This window comes from Schistocerca americana, chromosome 1 (genome assembly GCF_021461395.2).
Source record: "Schistocerca americana isolate TAMUIC-IGC-003095 chromosome 1, iqSchAmer2.1, whole genome shotgun sequence".
Classification (NCBI taxonomy): Eukaryota; Metazoa; Arthropoda; class Insecta; order Orthoptera; family Acrididae; genus Schistocerca; species Schistocerca americana.
In genome coordinates, this window is record NC_060119.1 from 1,073,884,848 (window position 1) to 1,073,904,944 (window position 20,097).

The 20,097-nt window shown below is 43.2% G+C and overlaps 1 protein-coding gene across 1 annotated transcript in view; it reads right to left on the reverse strand.

Moving 5' to 3' along the window:
* LOC124617385 overlaps nt 1-20,097 on the reverse strand; it is a 1,108,641-nt gene that overhangs the window by 627,558 nt on the left and 460,986 nt on the right. The window contains exon 3 of the mRNA XM_047145260.1: nt 19,751-19,868. Coding sequence (XP_047001216.1) covers nt 19,751-19,812 — 62 coding nt within the window. The 5' untranslated portion in view covers nt 19,813-19,868. The remainder of the gene's footprint in view (nt 1-19,750; nt 19,869-20,097) is intronic.

Below are 20,097 nucleotides of genomic sequence, written 5' to 3' on the forward strand. Positions count from 1 at the left end.
TTAAAATCCATGGAGAAGAAAAAAAAAATTAAGGTTCGCCGATGACATTGTAATTCTGTCAGAGACAGCAAAGGACTTGGAAGAGAAGTTGAACGGAATGAACAGTGTCTTGTAAGGAGGATAGAAAATGAACATCAACAAAAGCAAAACGAGGATAATGGAATGTAGTCGAATTAAGTCGGGTGATGCTGAGGGAATTAGATTAGGAAATGAGACACTTAAAGTAGCAAAGGAGTTTTGCTATTTGGGGAGCAAAATAACAGATGATGGTCGAAGTAGAGAGGATATAAAATGTACACTGGCAATGGCAAGAAAGCGTTTCTGAAGAAGAAAAATTTGTTAACATCGAGTATAGATTTGTCAGGAAGTCGTTTCTGAAAGTATTTGTATAGAGTGTAGCCATGTATAGAAGTGAAACATGGACGATAAATAGTTTGGACAAGAAGAGAATAGAAGCTTTCGAAATGTGGTGCTACAGAAGAATGCTGAAGATTAGATGGGTAGATCACATAACTAATGAGGAGGTATTGAATAGAATTGGGGAGAAAAGGAGTTTGTGGCACAACTTAACAAGAAGAAGGGACCGGTTGGTAGGACATGTTCTGAGGCATCAAGGGATCACAAATTTAGCATTGGAGGACAGCGTGGAGGGTAATAATCGTAGAGGGAGACCAAGAGATGAATACACTAAGCAGATTCAGAAGGATGTAGGTTTCAGTAAGTACTGGGAGATGAAGAAGCTTGCACAGGATAGGGTAGCATGGAAAGCTGCATCAAACCTGTCTCAGGACTGAAGACCACAACAACAGACATAAATATGCTTATACGTGGTCCAGTTACATTAATGTGACCACCGCCTTTGTTCGACATCAACGTTCAATAACGACTCACAGATGGCAGGTGGCAGCATCAACAGTGGAGAGCATATAAAGCCTGTCGGGATAAGGCGGAATACAGTGCACTCGTTGTCGTAATGCGGAAACGGAGCGATATGTTTGAAGTCCAAAAGTGCGTGATGATTGGCTCTGAGCACTATGCGACTTAACGTCTGAGGTCATCAGTCGCCTAAAACTTAGAACTACTTAAACCTAACTAACCTAAGGACATCACACACATCCATGCCCGAGGCAGGATTCGAACCTGCGACCGTAGCGGTCGCTCGGTTCCAGACTGTAGCGCATAGAACCGCACGGCCACTTCGGCCGGCCCGCGTGATGATTGGTTTCAGGCCAAGGGCGGGAGCACTTTCGGAACGGTTAAGTTTGTAAACAATACGCTTGCCGCCGTGGTTAAAGTACACTGTGCATGGCAAAATGGCGCTATCCAAAACCGTCGCCGAGACAACTATGGTCCACCACAGGGCATAGACGACAGGGGTGAACGACGGCTGCATATACACTACTGGCCATTAAAACTTCTACGTCAAGAAGAAATGCAGATCACAAACGGGTATTCATTGGACAAATATATTATACTATAACTGACATGTGATTACATTTTTACGCAATTTGGGTACATAGATGCTGAGAAATAAGTACTGAGAACAACCACGTCTGACCGTAATAACGGCATTGATACGCCTGGGCATTGAGTCAAAGAGCTTGGATGGCGTGTGCAGGTACAGCTGCCCATGCAGCTTCAACGCGATACCCAGTTCATCAAGAGTAGTGACTGGCGTATTGTGACGAGCCAGTTTCTCGGCCACCATTGACCAGATGTTTTCAATTGGTGAGAGATCTGGAGAATGTGCTGGCCAGGGCAGCAGTCGAAAATTTTCTGTATCCAGAAAGGCCCTACAGGACCTGCAACATGCGGTCGTGCATTATCCTTCTGAAATTTAGGGTTTCGCAGGGATCGAATGAATGGTAGAGCCTCGGGTCGTAACACATCTGAAATGTAACGTCCGCTGATCAAAGTGCCGTCAATGCGAACAAGAGGTAACCGAGACGTGTAACCAATGGCACCCCATACCATCACGCCGGGTGATACGCCAGTATGGCGATGACGAATACACGCTTCTAATGTGCGTTCACCGCGATGTCGCCAAACACGGATGCGACCATCATGATGCTGTAAACAGAACCTGGATTCATCCGAAAAAATTGCGTTTTGCCATTCGTGCACCCAGGTTCGTCGTCGAGTACACCATCGCAGGCGCTCCTGTCTGTGATGCAGCGTCAAGGGCAACAGCAGCCATGGTCTCCGAGCTGGTAGTCCATGTTGCCGCAAACGTCGTCGAACTGTTTGTGCAGATGGTTGTTGTCTTGAAACGTCCTCATCTGTTGACTCAGGGGTCGAGACGTTACAGCCATGCGGATAAGATGCCTGTCATCTCGACTGCTAGGGATACGAGGCCGTTGGAATCCAGCACGGCGTTCCGCATTACCCTCCTGAACCCACCGATTCCACATTCTGCTAACAGTCATTGGATCTCGACCAACGCAAGCAGCAATGTTGCGAGACGATAAACCGCAATCTCGATAGGCTACACTCCGACCTTTATCAAAGCCGGAAACGTGATGGTATGCATTTCTCCTCCTTACCCGAGGCATCACAACAACATTTCACCAGGCAACGCCGGTCAGCAGCTGTTTGTGTATGAGAAATCGGTTGGAAACTGTCCTGATGTCAGCACGTTGTAGGTGTCGCCACCGGCGCCAACCTTGTGTGAATGCTCTGAAAAGCTAATCATTTGCATATCACAGCATCTTCTTCCTATCGGTTAAATTTCGCGTCTGTAGCACGTCATCTTCGTGGTGTAGTAATTTTAATGGCCAAAAGTGTAGATGTGCAACTGTTGAGCAAGTGACCGTCGCGATGAACCAAGGGCCCACCAACATTGTCTCCTTAACGAGCGTTCAGCGAACGTTAGTGCTTATGGACCTTCGCAGCAAGTGCCTGGTTAATACACCTACGCTGACTGGTGTTCATCGGCGACGAAGACTGGAATTTCCACGCTAGTTCCGGAACAGGACGTCCATTTTCAGATGAACCACGTTTTATGCTACATCAGAGAGATGGCAAACCCTGGAATAATCATCGGTGGGGCCCAGGCCGGAGGAGGGAGCCTTATGGTATGGGGAGTGTTTTCATATAACTCCTTGGTGACCTCGCCATTCTGGAAGGCACAAAGATCAACACAAGGACGCGTTTATCCTTGGGAAACACGTCCATTCCATTCCTACACGCAGTTTGTTTTTCCTCGGCACGATGACATGTACCAGTAGAGCAATGCAATAAATCTCGCAGCTCGCAGTGCACGTGCGTGGTTCAAAGAGCACCAGGATGAATTTACCAGTTTCCCTTGGCCACCAAATTCCTCGGATTTAAAGCCGATCGAAAATCTGTGGGACCACCTCGATCGAGCTGTTCTTGCCATGGATTCTCATCCCAGATACCTAGAGCATCTGGCCACGCCAGGGCTCCACATCTCTGTGGTCACCTTCCTGAACCTCACTGACTGTCTTCCTGCACGTCTCGTATCGGTGGGCGTTACAAATGGCGGTTATTCAGGATTTTTGCAGGTGGTCTAATTAGTGTGACTGGGCTGTGTATAAAACTTGTATATTCATAATGCATTCGCTGACCTCAATAAATTCCGTAAAACATGGATAAAGTTAAGTTTAGTGATACCGGCGACACCGTCAATAAAGTAGAGTTACCAAACACTGTTTTGCGAAATTATTTCACCGAAAAAGATGTAGTAGATGTTCCAGAATTCAAATAAACATCTTCGAACCTGAGTAATTTGGTGTAGCGAAGTAACTTAAGAAAGGCAAGTCTTTCCTGTCGAAACTAAATATTAGTTTTTGTTTCTTTTTGAGTATGCTGATGAAGTACCTCCACTTTTAGTAATCATACGCAACCGCTCGCTCGACGAACGGTCTGTTCCAAAAGAATGGAAAGTAGCACAGGTCACAGCAATACTCAAGAAAGGAAAATGGAAGTAATCAGATGAGTTACAGACGCATTTCGTTGGCATCGATTTGTTGTAGGATTTTGGAATATATATATATATATATATATATATATATATATATATATATATATATATATATAACCAGCACGGATTCAGAAAATATCGTCGTTATGAAACAACTTTATTCATACGAAGTAATGAGTGCTATCGACAGGACAACTCCAGTTGATTCCATATTTATAGAGTTGCAGGCGGCTTCTGACACCGTTCCTCACAACAAGCTTCTAATGAGATCGCATGCCTGTGGTGTATCGTCCCGGCTGTGCGACAGGATTCAACACTTCCTGCCAGAACGGTCACAGTTCGTAGCAGGTTAACTGACGGCGAGGAAGGACACAGTTCATAGTACTTCAAGGGATGTCATTTAGGGACAATCGAAGTTATTTCTGGGATTTCCCAAGGAAGCGTTGTAGGTGCTCTGCTGTTCTTTATCTATATAAAGGATTTAGGAGACAATTCGAGGAGACTCAGCAGATTATTTACGAATGATGCTCTCGTTCACCATCTAGTAATCATCAATAGATCAAAACGAATTACAAAATGATGTAAACAAGATATCGACATGGTGTGAAAACTGACAGTTGATACAGAACAATAAAATTTGTTAGATCTCCACATTACTAAAAGAAATCCGTTAAATTTCGGTTACACGATAAATCGCGCAAATTTAAAGTTTATCGATTCAACTAAATATCAAGGGACTGCAGTTCGAACAACTTAAACTGTAATAATGTCCTGGATAATGTTATGGGTTCAAATGGCTCTGAGCACTATGGGACTTAATATCTGAGGTCATCAGTCCCCTAGAACTTAGAACTACTTAAACCTAACTAACCTAAGGACATCACTCACATCCATGACCGAGGCAGGATTCGAACCTGCGACCGTAGCGGTCGCGCGGCTTCAGAATGAAGCGCCTAGAACCGCTCGGCCACACCGTCCGGTAATGTTATGGAAAAGGTGAACCAAAGACAGTGTTGTCAGAAGATTTAAAAGATGCAACAAACCTATTAAAGAGATTGTCTGCACCATGTTGTTGACAGATGACATCGGGAAAGTTCAAAGGAGGACACCTCGTTTTGTAATATCGCAAAACTGGGGAGAGAATGTCACGGGTATGATGAGCGAGTTGGGATGGCAACAGTTGAAACAAATAAGTTTTTCGTTACTGCTTGATCACGAGATTACAACGGATAACTGTCTCCTTCAAAAGGCAAAATATTTTGTCGAATCCCACATATACAGTGCGAAATAACCGTCTTGATAAGAGAAGAGAGCGTAAATATTTAGGTTTTCATTTTGCCCATGTGCTACTCCAGAATGGAGCGATAGAGAAATTGTTGAAATTGGCTCTATGGTCCCTTTGCAAAAGTCTTAAGTGTGTATTGCAGACTAACCATGTGCATTATATGTATACGGACTTAACACAACTTATGATTCCCCACAAGAGTTAATTTCTCTTACAAACTTACACCAATTATTAGTTGCTTAAATTATGGTATTTAAAAAACGAATAAGTAACTACAAACATGTTCCTTTTACATACTACCTTAGGTAATATTCTAGATTTCTCTGAGCCGTTCTCGCTCCCAGTTACGTTCCATCAACTGTTGAATGAGTCCACTTTACCTGCAGCGGGCCTATTCTGATTACTTCTCGAAGGAGGAGGAAGACTTGATTGCGTTTTTCTCACCATACTAGCACAACCTACTGCTCTGATTCATGAAATCTTTTGTACTTTCACTCGCTTCTGTGATACCAATCTTTTTTCCTGGTGCTCAATTTTTGGTGGCTAGCGCTTTATTAATGTCCATAAAACTTAAAGAGTACGTCGTAATGTATTCATGAAACAGTTGTGAATAACTTCAATTGAACATGTATTACGAACAAATAGTGCCGCTACCGGTTTCGAACGGACAGCTTCATCGTCAGATGGATGTTTACATTTATAATTACATACACCGAATTCTGTACCTGCAGTATTGGCAGTTTTTCGTAATGGCGAAAATTCGTCGAGGTGGTTGTGCTCTACAGCAAAAAATGATATAAAAAGCACTACTTTCCGTAATTGGATCTAAAAATGAGCCGGCCGGGGTGGCCGAGCGGTTCTAGGCGCTACAGTCTGGAATCGCGCGACCGCTACGGTCGCAGGTTCGAATCATGCCTCGGGCATGGATGTGTGTGATGTCCTTAGGTTAGTTAGGTTTAAGTAGTTCTCAGTTCTAGGGGACTGACGACCTCGGAAGTTAAGTCCCATAGTGCTTAGAGCCATTTGAACCATTTGAGCCATCTAAAAATGAGCAAAACAACTTTCCAAGTAATACGAAACAGTTATTGCCTTTTAATGTCATTCTACTTGTGTGAAACTGTAAAACATCAACGCTTTTCGTAAGAACGTCCTGTGGGCGGTTACAGTTTATAGTTTCCACAACAACAAAAAGAAGGAATGAAAATGCATACGTACGTTTGTAATTAGTCTGGTGGCCAAGACATAATCACACTCCAACGTAAGTGCTCCTCGTTACGCGAACTTCTCGTTTTACTGCAATTAAAATAGATAATCACTGAGCTTAAGGTTGAAGCTGCGGTTCTTTCGTAACGCTTCCAGGTTATTATCAGTTGTTTCAAAAGAAAAAAAAATTAATATTTAGTACCTCAAGTTACGACTGTAAAAAGACCTTTCCTTACGTAATAACGAACGGAAATCTATTTCACTTTATAACTCTGAATAACCACATAAATATGCGGATAACAAGTAACAAGCTAATAAATAACCAAATTGATATTTTTTACAAAGGAGAAATCTGAAGCCAGAATCTTCGTTGAAATACCGGTATGAGAGAGCCGATTTCTTTCTTTTGTGTGTTTTACAACGATTGCCAGACACCCAAGTTACTTGAACTTCATTTACGGTTCGAGTTCACTTCATTGTAAGCGATAGCATTTTTGGCGTCTAGTGAAACTTCTATTATTTTTATTATTATCACACTGATCATAATTACGTATTGACAAGCTGTTGAAAAAAAAAGGGTGCGATCGTGCTAACCAAAACTACTATCACATTTTAGTGATCACAGTTTCGGAACAGTAACTGTCATCCCTGATGTTAACATAGCACTACAAGAGGTCATATTGAAAGTTGATTTTAAAATGAAGGAACCAATTCATTGTGCACACAGTGTTTCCATTCACTGACATGTTAAGGACTCATTTTCTGGGTAAATTTTTATAACTCGATCCTGTAATCTGAAAATTTAGCTCTGACATCCTGTAGAGCTCTCTTGAAAAAACATGCTATATTGACAAGTGCCTCACGATATGCATTAGGGAGTTTCGGATAAAGGGTACGCACTTAAGGAAAACTTACAGACATCCATTTAATCTTTTATTGTAATCTATTTATATATCAATCTCTAAAAGATCCTAATAATAATCACTGTAAAAAAAAAATTTGTCTTGAGACAGACAAAGTAAGAGCGAGAGCGGAGAAGCTTTAGCGGCCTACTCTTACCCGCCCTGATAAGCCAACACATTATGACCACTGCCCAACGCGACGCTGGTTGTGCCTGGTTGTGGTGCGGGCATGTTACGCAGTAACAAAAGTATCTAAGCGCTGCAGACACGGCCGGGGGCCACCCTAGCGAAGATTAGCCCTAAAAGTGAGGAAACCCTTTGAGATAAGCGACTCTGATAAAGTGCAGCTTATTATTACGCAGAGCTTGTGAACGACCATCTCGGAAAGGGCGAAGCTAGCCAAATGTTCACGTACTACCGTCGTGAGCATCTACGGAAAGAGGTAAAAGGACAGTGAAAACTACTACCACCAGGCGCTGAATGATTGGACGTCCACTATTCACAGAATGTGCGGGTCGAAGGCTTGTCTGCTCTGTAAAGAAGGATAGAAGCTGATCGGTGGCATTTCTGCTGAAAGAGCAAAATGCTCGTGCACGCACAAGTGTTTCGGAGCACACCGTTCATCTTACATTGCTGAACATGAAACTCTGCAGCAGACTACCTCTACGTGTTCACATGTTCATCCAAGGACATCATCAGGTTACGATTGCAGTGGGCACGGGACCATCGGGATTCGACCGTCCATTAATGGAAACGTGTCGGCTCTTCGGGTAAATCACACTTTTCCTACACTAGGTCGATGGTCGCCTCCACAAACGCCGTCATCGAGGGGAATGGCGACTCGGAAAGTAGAGCCCGCCACGGACGCAGGTTGGCGGTAACAGTATTATGCTGTGGGAGACATTCTCTTGCGCTTGCACGGGACCCGTGGTGTAATCGAAGACATACTGACAGTTGCGAACCATCTGCATCCTTTCATGCTTGACGTCTTCCCCAACAGCGATGTTATCTTTCAGCAGTATAATTGTGTCTGTCTAGATTTGTGCACCCGTGATCTATGGATAGCGTCTTTGATTCGTAATCGAAATGTCCTCCGTCCCGGGTACGAAAGCCGCCAGCACTTAAATTTTGATTAATAATCAGCATGGCGGCCGAAGACTTCCATCATCAGAAGTCACCCTCATTCTGCCAGCGGTCTTGTCAAAGAGGGCGGAGGAGTGGACAGAGGATTAGGTCCTTGGGTTTCTTGTCCTTGGAGTGGGAAACTGCCCCTAAGGCGGAAGAATCAGCAATGATCAACGGCATGAGGACGCAGAAGGCAATGAAAACCACTGCATTAAAGATACATAACGTGTATCCACAGGACTTGTGGCCTGTAATTGAAAAGTGTCATGATGATTGCTCGATTGGCAAAAGATTCCAGAATAGTCCCTCATTCGGATGTCCGGGAGGGGTCTGCTAAGGGGGAGGCGACCATGAGAAAAATATTGAATAATCGTCGAAAGGATAACGTTCTACAAGTTGGGGCGTGTAATGTCAGAAGTTTGAATGTGGTAGGGAAGCTAGAAAATCAGAAAGGGAAATTCAAAGACTCAATCTAGATATTGTAGTGGTCAGTGAAGTGAAATGGAAAGAAGACAACGATTTCTGGTCAGATGAGTGTAGGGTAATATCAACAGCAGCAGAAAATGGTATAATGGGAATAGGATTTGTTATGAATAGAAAGGTTGGGCAAAGTGTGTGTTACAGTGAACAGTTAAGTGATAGGCTTGTCCTTGTCAGAATCGATAGAAAACCACCACCGACAACGACAGATCAGGTACAAGATGCGACAATGAAGTACTGAGACACATTTTCTTTGTAAGATGTGGCAACCTCGCAGGCTTGCGTAGGCACAAAAAAAAAGAATGGCTCTGAGCACTATGGGACTCAACTGCTGTGGTCATAAGTCCCCTAGAACTTAGAACTACTTAAACCTAACTAACCTAAGGACATCACACACATCCATGCCCGAGGCAGGATTCGAACCTGCGACCGTAGCGGTCGTGCGGTTCCAGACTGTAGCGCCTTTAACCGCTCGGCCACTCTGGCCGGCCTGCGTAGGCACAATATCTTTGACCTTGGTCTATAAGCTGCTTCTAGCCGAAGTGGTACATCGATGCAACTGCTCAGTTGTGAGTTTTACTGTAATAAGTTAAAACGAGTTTGTGTCTCTCGTCACGGAAATGGAACCGCATAATATTGTGCAACAGTATGCCATTTCTTTTTGCCTTAAATTGGGTGAAAATGCGACAACTTACGCTAAGCTTCAGAAGGCTTTTGAAGAGGAGGTTACGTCAAGAGCTCAAGTTTTTCGTTGGCATAAAATGTTTAGTGAAGGCAGAACGAATGTTGAAGATGAAGACCGCAGTGGACGACCATCAACCTCACGGACGGATGTCAACTTGGCCAGGGTGCGTGAACTCGTTCGATCTGATCGAAGATTATCCGCGAAAATGATTGCAGAAGAACTGAACATCAATCGAGAAACGGTTCGTCTAATAATAACTGGAAATCTTGGTATGAGAAAGATTTTTGCAAAAATGGTCCCCAAAAATCTTACACCACAACAGCGAGAAACACGGAAAAATGTGGCAGCCGATCTGTTAGAGCAAACAGAAATCAATCCAGAATTGTTGAGCTGTGTTATCACTGGCGATTAAAGTTGGTTTTTTCAGTGCGATCCAGAGACAAAACGCCAAAGTTCGCAATGGTGCTCAAAGGGATCACCCAGAACAAAAAGAGCTCGCATATCAAAGTCAAAATTGAAATGCATGCTTGTATGCTTCTTTGATTTCAAGGGAATTGTTCACAAAGACCAATTTTACTACAAAGAAATTTTAGAAAGACTTCGTAAAAGAGTTGTTCTGTCCTTGCCAACATTGCTGATAACTGGATTCTGCATCACGATAATGCGCCTTCCCATACTGCTCTGTCAGTACAGCAATTTTTAACCTCAAAACAAATTTCAGTACTACCACATCACCTTATTCGCCAGATATTGCTCCGTGCGATTTTTTTCTATTTCCAAGAGTCAAAACGGCGGTCAAGGGGCGCCATTTTCAAACCACACAAGATGTCCAAAAAGCAGTGACGAAGGTCTTGGAGGATATTACAGAAGATAAGTTCCAGAAATGTTACCATCAATGGCAAAAGCGCTGGAAAAAGTGTGTGCAATCAGAAGGGAACTACTGTAAGGAGACAACACTAAACTTGACTAAAACTGTAAGCAACATTTTTTTCACATCAGTCTCATTACTTTATTGTCGCACCTCGTATACATGCCGACGTCGCAAGCTGAAGATGATGAGATAGAAAAAGTATATGAGGGTAATGAAGGGGTAAAATAGTACATAAAGGGAGATGAAAATCTAATAGCGATGGGGGATGAAAATCTAATAGCGATGGGGGACTGGAATGTAGTTTTAGGGGAAGGATCAGAAGAAAAGATTACAGGAGAATATGGGCTTGGGACAAGGAATGAGAGAGGAGAAATATTAATTCAGTTCTGTAACAAATTTCAGCTACTCTGTTCAAGAATCACAAGAGGAGGAGGTATACTTGGAAAAAGACCGCGTGACACGGGAAGATTTCAGTTAGATTACATCTTGGTCAGACGAGATTACGAAATCAGATACTGTACTGTAAGACGTACCCAGGAGCAGATATAGACTCAGATCACAATGTAGTAGTGATGAAGAGTAGGCTGAAGTTTAAGACATTAGTCAGGAAGAATCGATACGCAAAGAAGTGGGATACAGTAGTGCTAAGATGGCGAGAGAGGTTCGAAGTTCTCTAAGGCTATAGATAAGGAATAGTTCAGTGGGCAGTTTAGTTGAAGAAGAATGGACATCTCTAAAACGGGCAATCACAGATATTTGCAAGAAAAACATAGGTAGAGAGAAGGTAACTACGAAGAAACCATGAGTAACAGAAGAAATACTTCAGTTGATCGATGAAAGAAGAAAATACAAAAATGTTCACAGAAATTCAGGGTTACAGTAATACAATCTGCTGGGGAATGAAATAAATATGAAGCGCAGGGAAGCTAAGACGAAATGGCTGCATGAAAAATATGAAGAAATCGAAAAAGAAAACGCTGTCGTAAGGACTGACTCAGCAGATAGGACAGTCAAAACAACCTTCGGTGACATTAAAAGCAAAGGTGCTAACATTAAGAGTGCAACGGAAATTCCACTGTTAAATGCAGAGGAGAGGGCGAATAGGTGGAAAGAACACATGGAAGACGTCTATGAGGGGAAGATATGTCTGACGTGATAGAAGAAGAAACAGGAGCCGATTTAGAAGAGACCAGTATTAGAATAAGAATTTAAAAGAGATTTGGGGACTTAAGATCAAGTAAGGCTGACGGGATAGACAGCATTCCATCAGAATTCCTAAAATCATTGGGGGAAGTGGCAACAAAACGACTATTCTCGTTGGTGTGTAGAATGTATGAGTTTGGCGATATACCACCGAACTTTCGCAAACACATCCTCCACACAATTCCGAAGAGTGGAAGAGTTGACAAGTGCGAGAATTAACGCACAATCAGCTTCACAGCTCATGCATCCAAGTTACTGACAAGAATAATATACAGAAGAATGGAAAAGAAAATTGAGTATGTGCTAGATGACGATCAGTTTGGCTTTAGGAAAGGTAAAGGCGCCAGAGAGGCAATTCTGACGTTGCGGTTGATAATGAAAGCAGGAATAAAGAAAAATCAAGACACGTTCATAGGATATTTCGACGTGGAAAATGCGTTCGACAATGTAAAACGGTGCAAGATGTTCGAAACTCTGAGAAAAATAGAGGTAAGCTATAGGGAGAGACGGGTAGTATACAATATGTACAAGATTCAAATGGCTCTGAGCACTATGGGACTTAACATCTATGGTCATCAGTCCCCTAGAACTTAGAACTACTTAAACCTAACTAACCAAAGGACAGCACACAACACCCAGCCATCACGAGGCAGAGAAAATCCCAGACCCCGCCGGGAATCGAACCCGGGAACCCGGGCGTCTGAAGCGAGAACGCTACCGCACGACCACGAGATGCGAGCATATGTACAAGAGCCAAGAGGGAATAATAAGAGTGGACGACCAAGAACAAATTGCTCGGATTAAAAAATGGTATAAGACAGGGATGTAGTCTTACCCCCTACTGTTCAATCTGCACTTCGAAGAGGCAGCGCTTATCACACCAGAAAAACTGTCTATTCCATCGTCTTGCTCTCTCATACACAGCTATGTAGGCTACCACTGTGTGCCAACCGCTCTCTTCCTCCGATGCTACTATCTCAGACCAGAAGCAGTATCTTTGGCTCTGAGGTCGTGCACAGTCAGCGATCTGCATTATAAAGCCTATCAGAGACACATATCGTTTATAATATCGTAGTTTCATTTTTAATTATGGTATTCGGGTGCCCCAGTAGACTCCTTTTAGGATATCTAAAAGAACGCGTTTACCAGGCACACGTGAGATCCCCCACCTGATCAGGAACAAGTTTCTCAGATTCCACCGGAACTGCTGTGAACAACAGCTGATCACGTCGTCCATCTGATGCAGCATCTCATCGACGTCCCTGTCCTCATATTGTACAATTTTTTTGTTTATCTGAGCGCCAAGTTTAGCTTTTTTTCCTGGTTATGTCACCACTAAAGTGCAAATATCAATTATTCTGCAAATTATTTATGTAAAGTGCAGATTAACTAGGGTGATCCGTTAAAATGCCGAAAATTATTTCATATCTCAAATTACCTAAGTAATCTGCAAATTACCTACATAATCTGTGAAAGTAAGAACTTTGCTTGAACAACATCAACGTTTCTGTACGCGTAAATTAACATAATGTTATTTATTTTTCGATATCTAAAGAATAAAATTAATAAAATCAACAAATTAGTTGATATAATCAATCGTCAAAACTATAAGACAAAGAATCAAACACTTCAAGATATTATTACAATTAAGGAAACGAATTTGGGAAACATACGATAAAATTATTCTAATTTATTAGTGTAATCTAACAGTTGGTGACAATTTGAATTACATAGCAAATGGTTTTTGCGACAAGCACACCTGTTTGTGGTATATTTAGATTTGCAGTCATATTTTCTGCAACTCTGCCAGCAGTAGGGGACTGTTTTATTGCTATTTGACGTAAAGCTGTTTCTACAGAACGGACCTTACCTTCCGTTAAAAATCTTTCTTTGCAAACACTGATTACAGATTTTGCATACAATTGTTTTAAAATACCCGTTTTAGAACAAAATTTATAAAATGCATCCTCTGTTTAACTAGGAACCAAAGCGAAAATCGAGGGGGCATCAGTTTTTGCTCTGTCTACTTCAGGTACTATAGTTCTTACAGAGGAAACTTCATCGACATGTGTGTGCTTTGCATTAGAAAATGCTAACATTCTCTTTGCTTGCTTTTCTAAACCTTTCTTTGCTTCATCACGCTGTATTTTCTGATCCATATTCTTTTGACATATGTTGTACAATACATTCTTAATATATGCATCCTCTTTAGGATTTATTTCACCACAAATTACGTGAACAGACAAGTCACACGATTTGCATTTGTGCGCACGTGATCCTGCTTTTGATCAAACAATGCAGACTATGTCTTGTATAGTCCTTTTCTCAGTCTCTGTACGAAATTGTGATGGCGATTCTGGTGTAGTAGAGTGTAAATCAGCTGTTCTTCAACATGCAGAGGTGATTCCTTGGAGGTGCAGGATAACTGAATATTCTTCATTACTGTGTCCTGAATCAGCGGTGTAGAAGACAGTTTACGATTACTATCGATAAATTCTTGTATTTCTATAGGTTATTCTGTAGGAGCAAATAAGAGACTATCCTCTGGAGTAAGATTTAATTGGATCCCAGTCCCTTGTGAGTCTTCTAATTTTTGAAGGTCTTCTACATTATTTATCGAAGGTAATACACACTGTGGTATAATAGAAGAAGACAACCCCACTTTTCGGGGAAAGCCGAACATGGCTTTTAATTCTAGAATGATAGGTACGCTTCTTCGTGAGTTGTGCAAATCATATGCGCTCACTCCACTTGTTACTTCGGTTACCGGCCATCCAAATGTTTCAAATTGCTCTGAGCACTATGGGACTTAACATCTGAGATCATCAGTCCCCTACACTTAGAACTACTTAAACCTTACTAACCTTAGGACATCACACACATCCATGCCCGAGGCAGTATTCGAACCTGCGACCGTAGCAGTCGCGCCTTTCCAGACTAAAGCGCGTAGAACCGTTCGGCCACACCGGCCGGCTCCGGCCATCCAAGTAGTGAGCATGTTTTCGATGTCTTGATTCGGCCGTCCTACACTTCATTGACTTCGGCTGTGTCTGTGTTTGTCGTTAACCATTTTGGTTTCTGGCCTCTAAGATTTTATTGCAAAACTTGCATCGGGTATCAGAATGCTAAACACTTGGGGTACCAAAAAGGTGAAACAAGTTAGAGGCTGCTTCATCCTCCTGTTTTGATGTGAGCGGCTACAAACAACAAAGACATTAGCTGCCTATGTGCATTGATTTAACCAAAGGAGAAAGTTGAAAATTTGGCCAGACCTGGATTCGAACCTGGATCTTCTGCTTACTAGGCAGTTGCGTTGACCACTGTGCCATACGAACGCAGGGGTCATCGTAACTGCGCGGATTACCCTAGCACTCCTCCCGCCAGACCCAAATTCTCAATAAGTCTTGCAACGTACGGGGGTTTATTGTATAGTTATCGATATATTAAAAAATATTTATTGGTAGTCTTAGTCGACCTTGAATTGCTGTCTGACTTAAGGTGGCTCTGTTTAAACGGTTATGCCCCCAGTATCATTTGCATCGAAATTACCGTTACACTCTAATTATTAAACAAAATTATGGTGATTGCTGGGTACGAAATCAATAATGCGGTTATGAGCATATGATACCAAATTAAGATTTATTCAGAAAACAGGATGAGCAATATTTCTAGCCTAACATTACAATCCGATACACTTGCTAACCTAACTAGCCTATCATTGGCACAATGCATCCACTTTCCTAACTACTTAAATCAACACTGTACCCGCAAGTGACTCTATTGCAGTTCTGCCTGAACGGACACAGACTCAGAGAGCGCCAGTCAAAGAGCTAGCGGAATATGAACTCATTTAGAATTACGGTGCCCGACTTTGGCTGATGATTGCTAATATCACCGTAATTCTCCGTGATAATTACGACGGTCGGCCCAGCCAACGTCGTCATGCCGTCTTTCTCGTGAGCGAGCTTGGCTTTAATCTCCAACGTGGACGTGGTGGTTTGCGTCCGTAAACTCCTGTACGTAAGTGTTCAATTGCGGAGTCCGTCACGAGTCAATACTCAAGCTACTTGCACATATGCCAAGAGCAGTTGGTCGACTCAAGTGCGCGGCAGCAAAGGTACACTTCAGATTGCATATGAACACCACAAGTTAGTACAAATCTGTTTCTCTGCTCAGAGGAACAGATAATGCTATGTGTGTGGAGTCGTATGCTCTAAACTATTGAGACTTGGAGAGTAACCACTGGACTCAATGCCAGTAACTTCTCCAACCTACTTCTCTCCACGCTCTCCAAGCATGGCAGCCAGACACTGCGACTGCTCTCCTCCACAGCCGACCCCAGAGTCCCCCTTCAGAGTTTTTGCAAACCTGGCCGTTCTTCGCCGCATGTATCCGTGCGCGTTTGTACCCAACCACGACACAGAATTCTCCCGCGGTTACTGTTGCCGCCAAACTTTTAACACGTATCTCTACGCGCTCTGCGCCATTCCCGTCACAGTCTTCCGCAAATTTTCCACTATGGCGCGAAATCGGCTTTCTCTCTTTCGCATATAGCTCCTTCTCGCTTCTTGTTGTGATGGCCCAGCCTCTCCGAACGTTTTTGGTGGTCTGAAGTGCCAGCCAGCCAACAAAGGGGTCCGGCCGCGGCCATCCAGTTAGTTTGACATGACATAAACACCTTCCTTAGGGGTTCCAGCCGTGTTCCAGCCTCTGACCCCATCTCGTTAGTCTGACATGACACACACAACTTCCTTTTCTGAGTCCACTATCTCCTACCGGTGGGGCAATTATCAATTATTATTCGGTGTATTAGTACTGATTTAGCATCATGTAAGGTGCAAAATCTGCTACTTTACAATCTAAGTCTATGGCTGCAGTACATTAGGACCTGTTTTTATAAAACAGATCTGAAGATGGTCGTTATAGACCGAAACCGGCAGTCTGACGACCAAAAATTTGTGAACATAGACGTAAAGTAAAGGAAATTTATTCTGTATTAGGGTCACTGTTCTATTTGCGACCATGTCGCAGCTTACCAAATTCTCAACTTATACCACGCAATACTGACGTGTGCACCTTACCTATTTAATTCATTGCTCGTGGCATGTCACTGGTTCCCATAAGAGTTCGAGCTTGGTGTGTATCTGTACTGAAGGGATCCTCGGCCATTCTCGCCTGAAATATATATTTGTGTCTGTTCTTTCAGACATCAGAAAAGTACAGACACCACTTATGTATACATAATTACGTCGAGGACGGCCTTCAGTGCGCATGCACACCGAGTTCGAACTCGTATGGGAATAGGCGTGATGCTGCGAGTAGTTAGGATAACGGGCAAGATGCATGTGATTAAATTGAGAATTTGGGTCTGGTGGGATGTGAGCTAGGGTTCGAATCCTGGTCCGGGACAAATTTTCAACTTGTCCCATTGATATAAATCAATATCCATAGGCAATTAATGTCTTTAATTCACTCGTGTCTTGACCATTTAGAAGCCCGTTAGATTAGTGCAATCGGTGGAACCGCCACAAGCTGACTGCTTGACTTGACTACCGTGCATCGCCGCCATGTCGGCAGCCACTGTTCGCTATTCGTCTGCGCCACATCGTCGCCAATGATGGCGGGCATATCGAACATGTCAAACCTAAATCCGAATACAGTAATATCAGAAACTGAGTCCGCCTTGATGCAAAACACTTTGTTATTCGTTTATTTTTTATAACAAGGTGTTTTGCATCAAGGCGGACTCAATTTCTGATATTTACTGTTTCTCTATGCAAACGCAGGCCAAGTGGAAGATTTCCAAGATAATATTATTGCTAAATCCGAATATCTAGTAGTGACGTTTAATTGTTGTATAAACCGTGTGCATGCCGTAGCTTGTGACTAATTTACGTTTTTTTTTTCCATACAGTTCAATAATTGTCACCCTGTGCACCGAGGTGGAGCGCCAAATGCCAGATGTGTTCTGTGTTCTTTCACGTTGGTTGTTTAGGTATTGTGTTTTTGAGGCGTCAATCAACTAGTTGTGAGGAGGGAATCTTCTGCAGCGCCTCTGACATGTTATTCCTGTACTGAGAGAGACTCTTTTGTCACACCTCGCCGTTATTATTTAGAATTCGGCGCCAAAACTGCGTGTGTTCTGAATGCTGTCTGCTGTGAAGAAACTAGCAATGACTCTAGGGATTTCTAATAACCAAATTCGTAGCGAAATGTTCTTGACGAAGACCTGTGGTAGATTCTCCACACTGCTGAGAAAATTATAGGACACGCGTCATCCATATACTATAAAAAATCACTACTTTGGTCCAGAAAATAAATACCTATAATCCTTAACATCTGAAACTACTTTCCGTCTTCAATAGAGCTGACTTTTCTATTCTTGAAACAAGTTTCATTAAATACTTTTAACTGTTAACGTTCTCACTTACGGGCAGTGTGTGTTTCTGGTTAGTCCAGTTATTTTAAAACCTAAATATTTTCTTGCTTTCAGAAACTTTGAGTCTTGTAGAGGAAAGGTAGGATGCAAATCCTCATTGCTATGAAAACAAACCAAACGATAGAATAAAGATTAACAAGGCAAAAAATCCATTACCCCAACGTGAATGAACACATCGAGAAATAATCAGTGCCGGCCGCTGTGGTCGAGCGGTTGTAGGCGCTTCAGTCCGGAATCATGCGGCTGCTACGGTCGCAGGTTCGAATCCTGCCTCGGGCATGGATGTGTGTGATGTCCTTAGGTTCGTTAGGTTTAAGTGGTTCTAAGTCTAGGGGACTGATGACCTCAGACGTTAAGTCCCATAGTGCTTAGTGCCATTTGAAGCCAAATAATCAGCTTCCAGTGTTATCAGACAACGCCTTCATCCTCTGTTTCTGCGCATGCTAAGGATATTAGAACTCTACACTTAGCACAATGAACTGATTATTGACATGCGTCCACCTGGAGTAGCAGATATCGCTCAAAAATTCGCTCTTGTAAAATCGTCCCTTGCGCGGATCTGATGCGACCCTCGCTCACTCCATGCCTCTCCAGCTAGCGCTCTAGCATTGCGTTATGGGAGCAGGTCGGAGTGACGTCTTAACATGCAGATAATGTCCTGGAAGCAAAGATTTACACTATTGTATTGTACTGTATAGAACAGGGGACCTAGAAACGACGGAGAGGCTTCGTCCCCACCGTAGCCCTCAGTGGTTCACAACCCTGAAACAGGCTACAGCAGTCCACTCATCCCACACCGAACCCAGGGTTATTGTGCTGTTCGGCCCCCAGTGGACCCCCCCCCCCCCCCTCCGTCTCACACCAGACGAGTGTAACCTCAGTGTTTCCGTGGTAGAGTAATTATGGTGTACGCGTACGTGTAGAAAGTGTTTCAGCAGCAATCGCAGACATAGTGTAACTGAGGCGGAATAAGGGGAACCAGCCCGCATTCGCCGAAGCAGATGGAAAACCGCCTTAGAAACCATCCACAGACTGGCCGGCACACCGGACCTCGGCACTAATCCGCCGGGCGGATTCGTGCCAGGGACCAGCACGTTTTCCCGCTCGGATACCAGTGCTTAGACCGCACGGATAACCGGGCAGGCCTATCCTGTAGTAAATAACTATTTAAGTTAAAGCTAACCATCACAAACACTGTCCACCCCGATAGCTGAGTGGTCAGCGTGACGGATTGCCGTCCTACGGCCCCGGGTTCGATTCCCGGCTGGGTCGGGGATTTTCTCCGCTCAGGGACTGGGTCTTGTGTTATCTTCATCATCATTTCATCCCCATCCGGCGCGCAGGTGGCGCAGTGTGGCGTCGAATGTAATAAGACATGCACCAAGGCAGCCGGAACTGCCCCGTAAGGGGGCTCCCGGCCAATGACGCCAAATGCTGATTTCCATTTCTATCACAAACACTAAACATCACCAGGTGTTTCAAGCTGTTTATTTCTACGCATCGTTAGCTCCTACGGGTTTATTATTATTTTTATTATTATTATTATTGGAGATGTTTGTAGTTATTATTATTATTTTCATTTTTTTGAGGTGGTTGGTGATTTCCGTCGTTTACCTGGTAGGCTTCCCATATCTGGTCCTGACGTTGGAGTCGCTGAGGTGGCATGGAGAGCCCATGGCGGCTGCTAATGGCGTTCTTCCGCAGCAAAGGCCGCATCGCCGCGACCTTCAATCTGCAGACAACGAAAGAATTCTGCTGTTAGTGTTGGCTCAAGCGCACTTCACAATATCATCTACATCAGCAATGGCTCTTTTCATCTCTTCATAACTGATCTTACCACAACTCATACTACTACTACTACTACTACTACTACTACTAATAATAATAATAATAATAATAATAATATAATACCCTAACATTCCATTGATATGCAGACAGAATCAGCATCATTGCAAACTTCA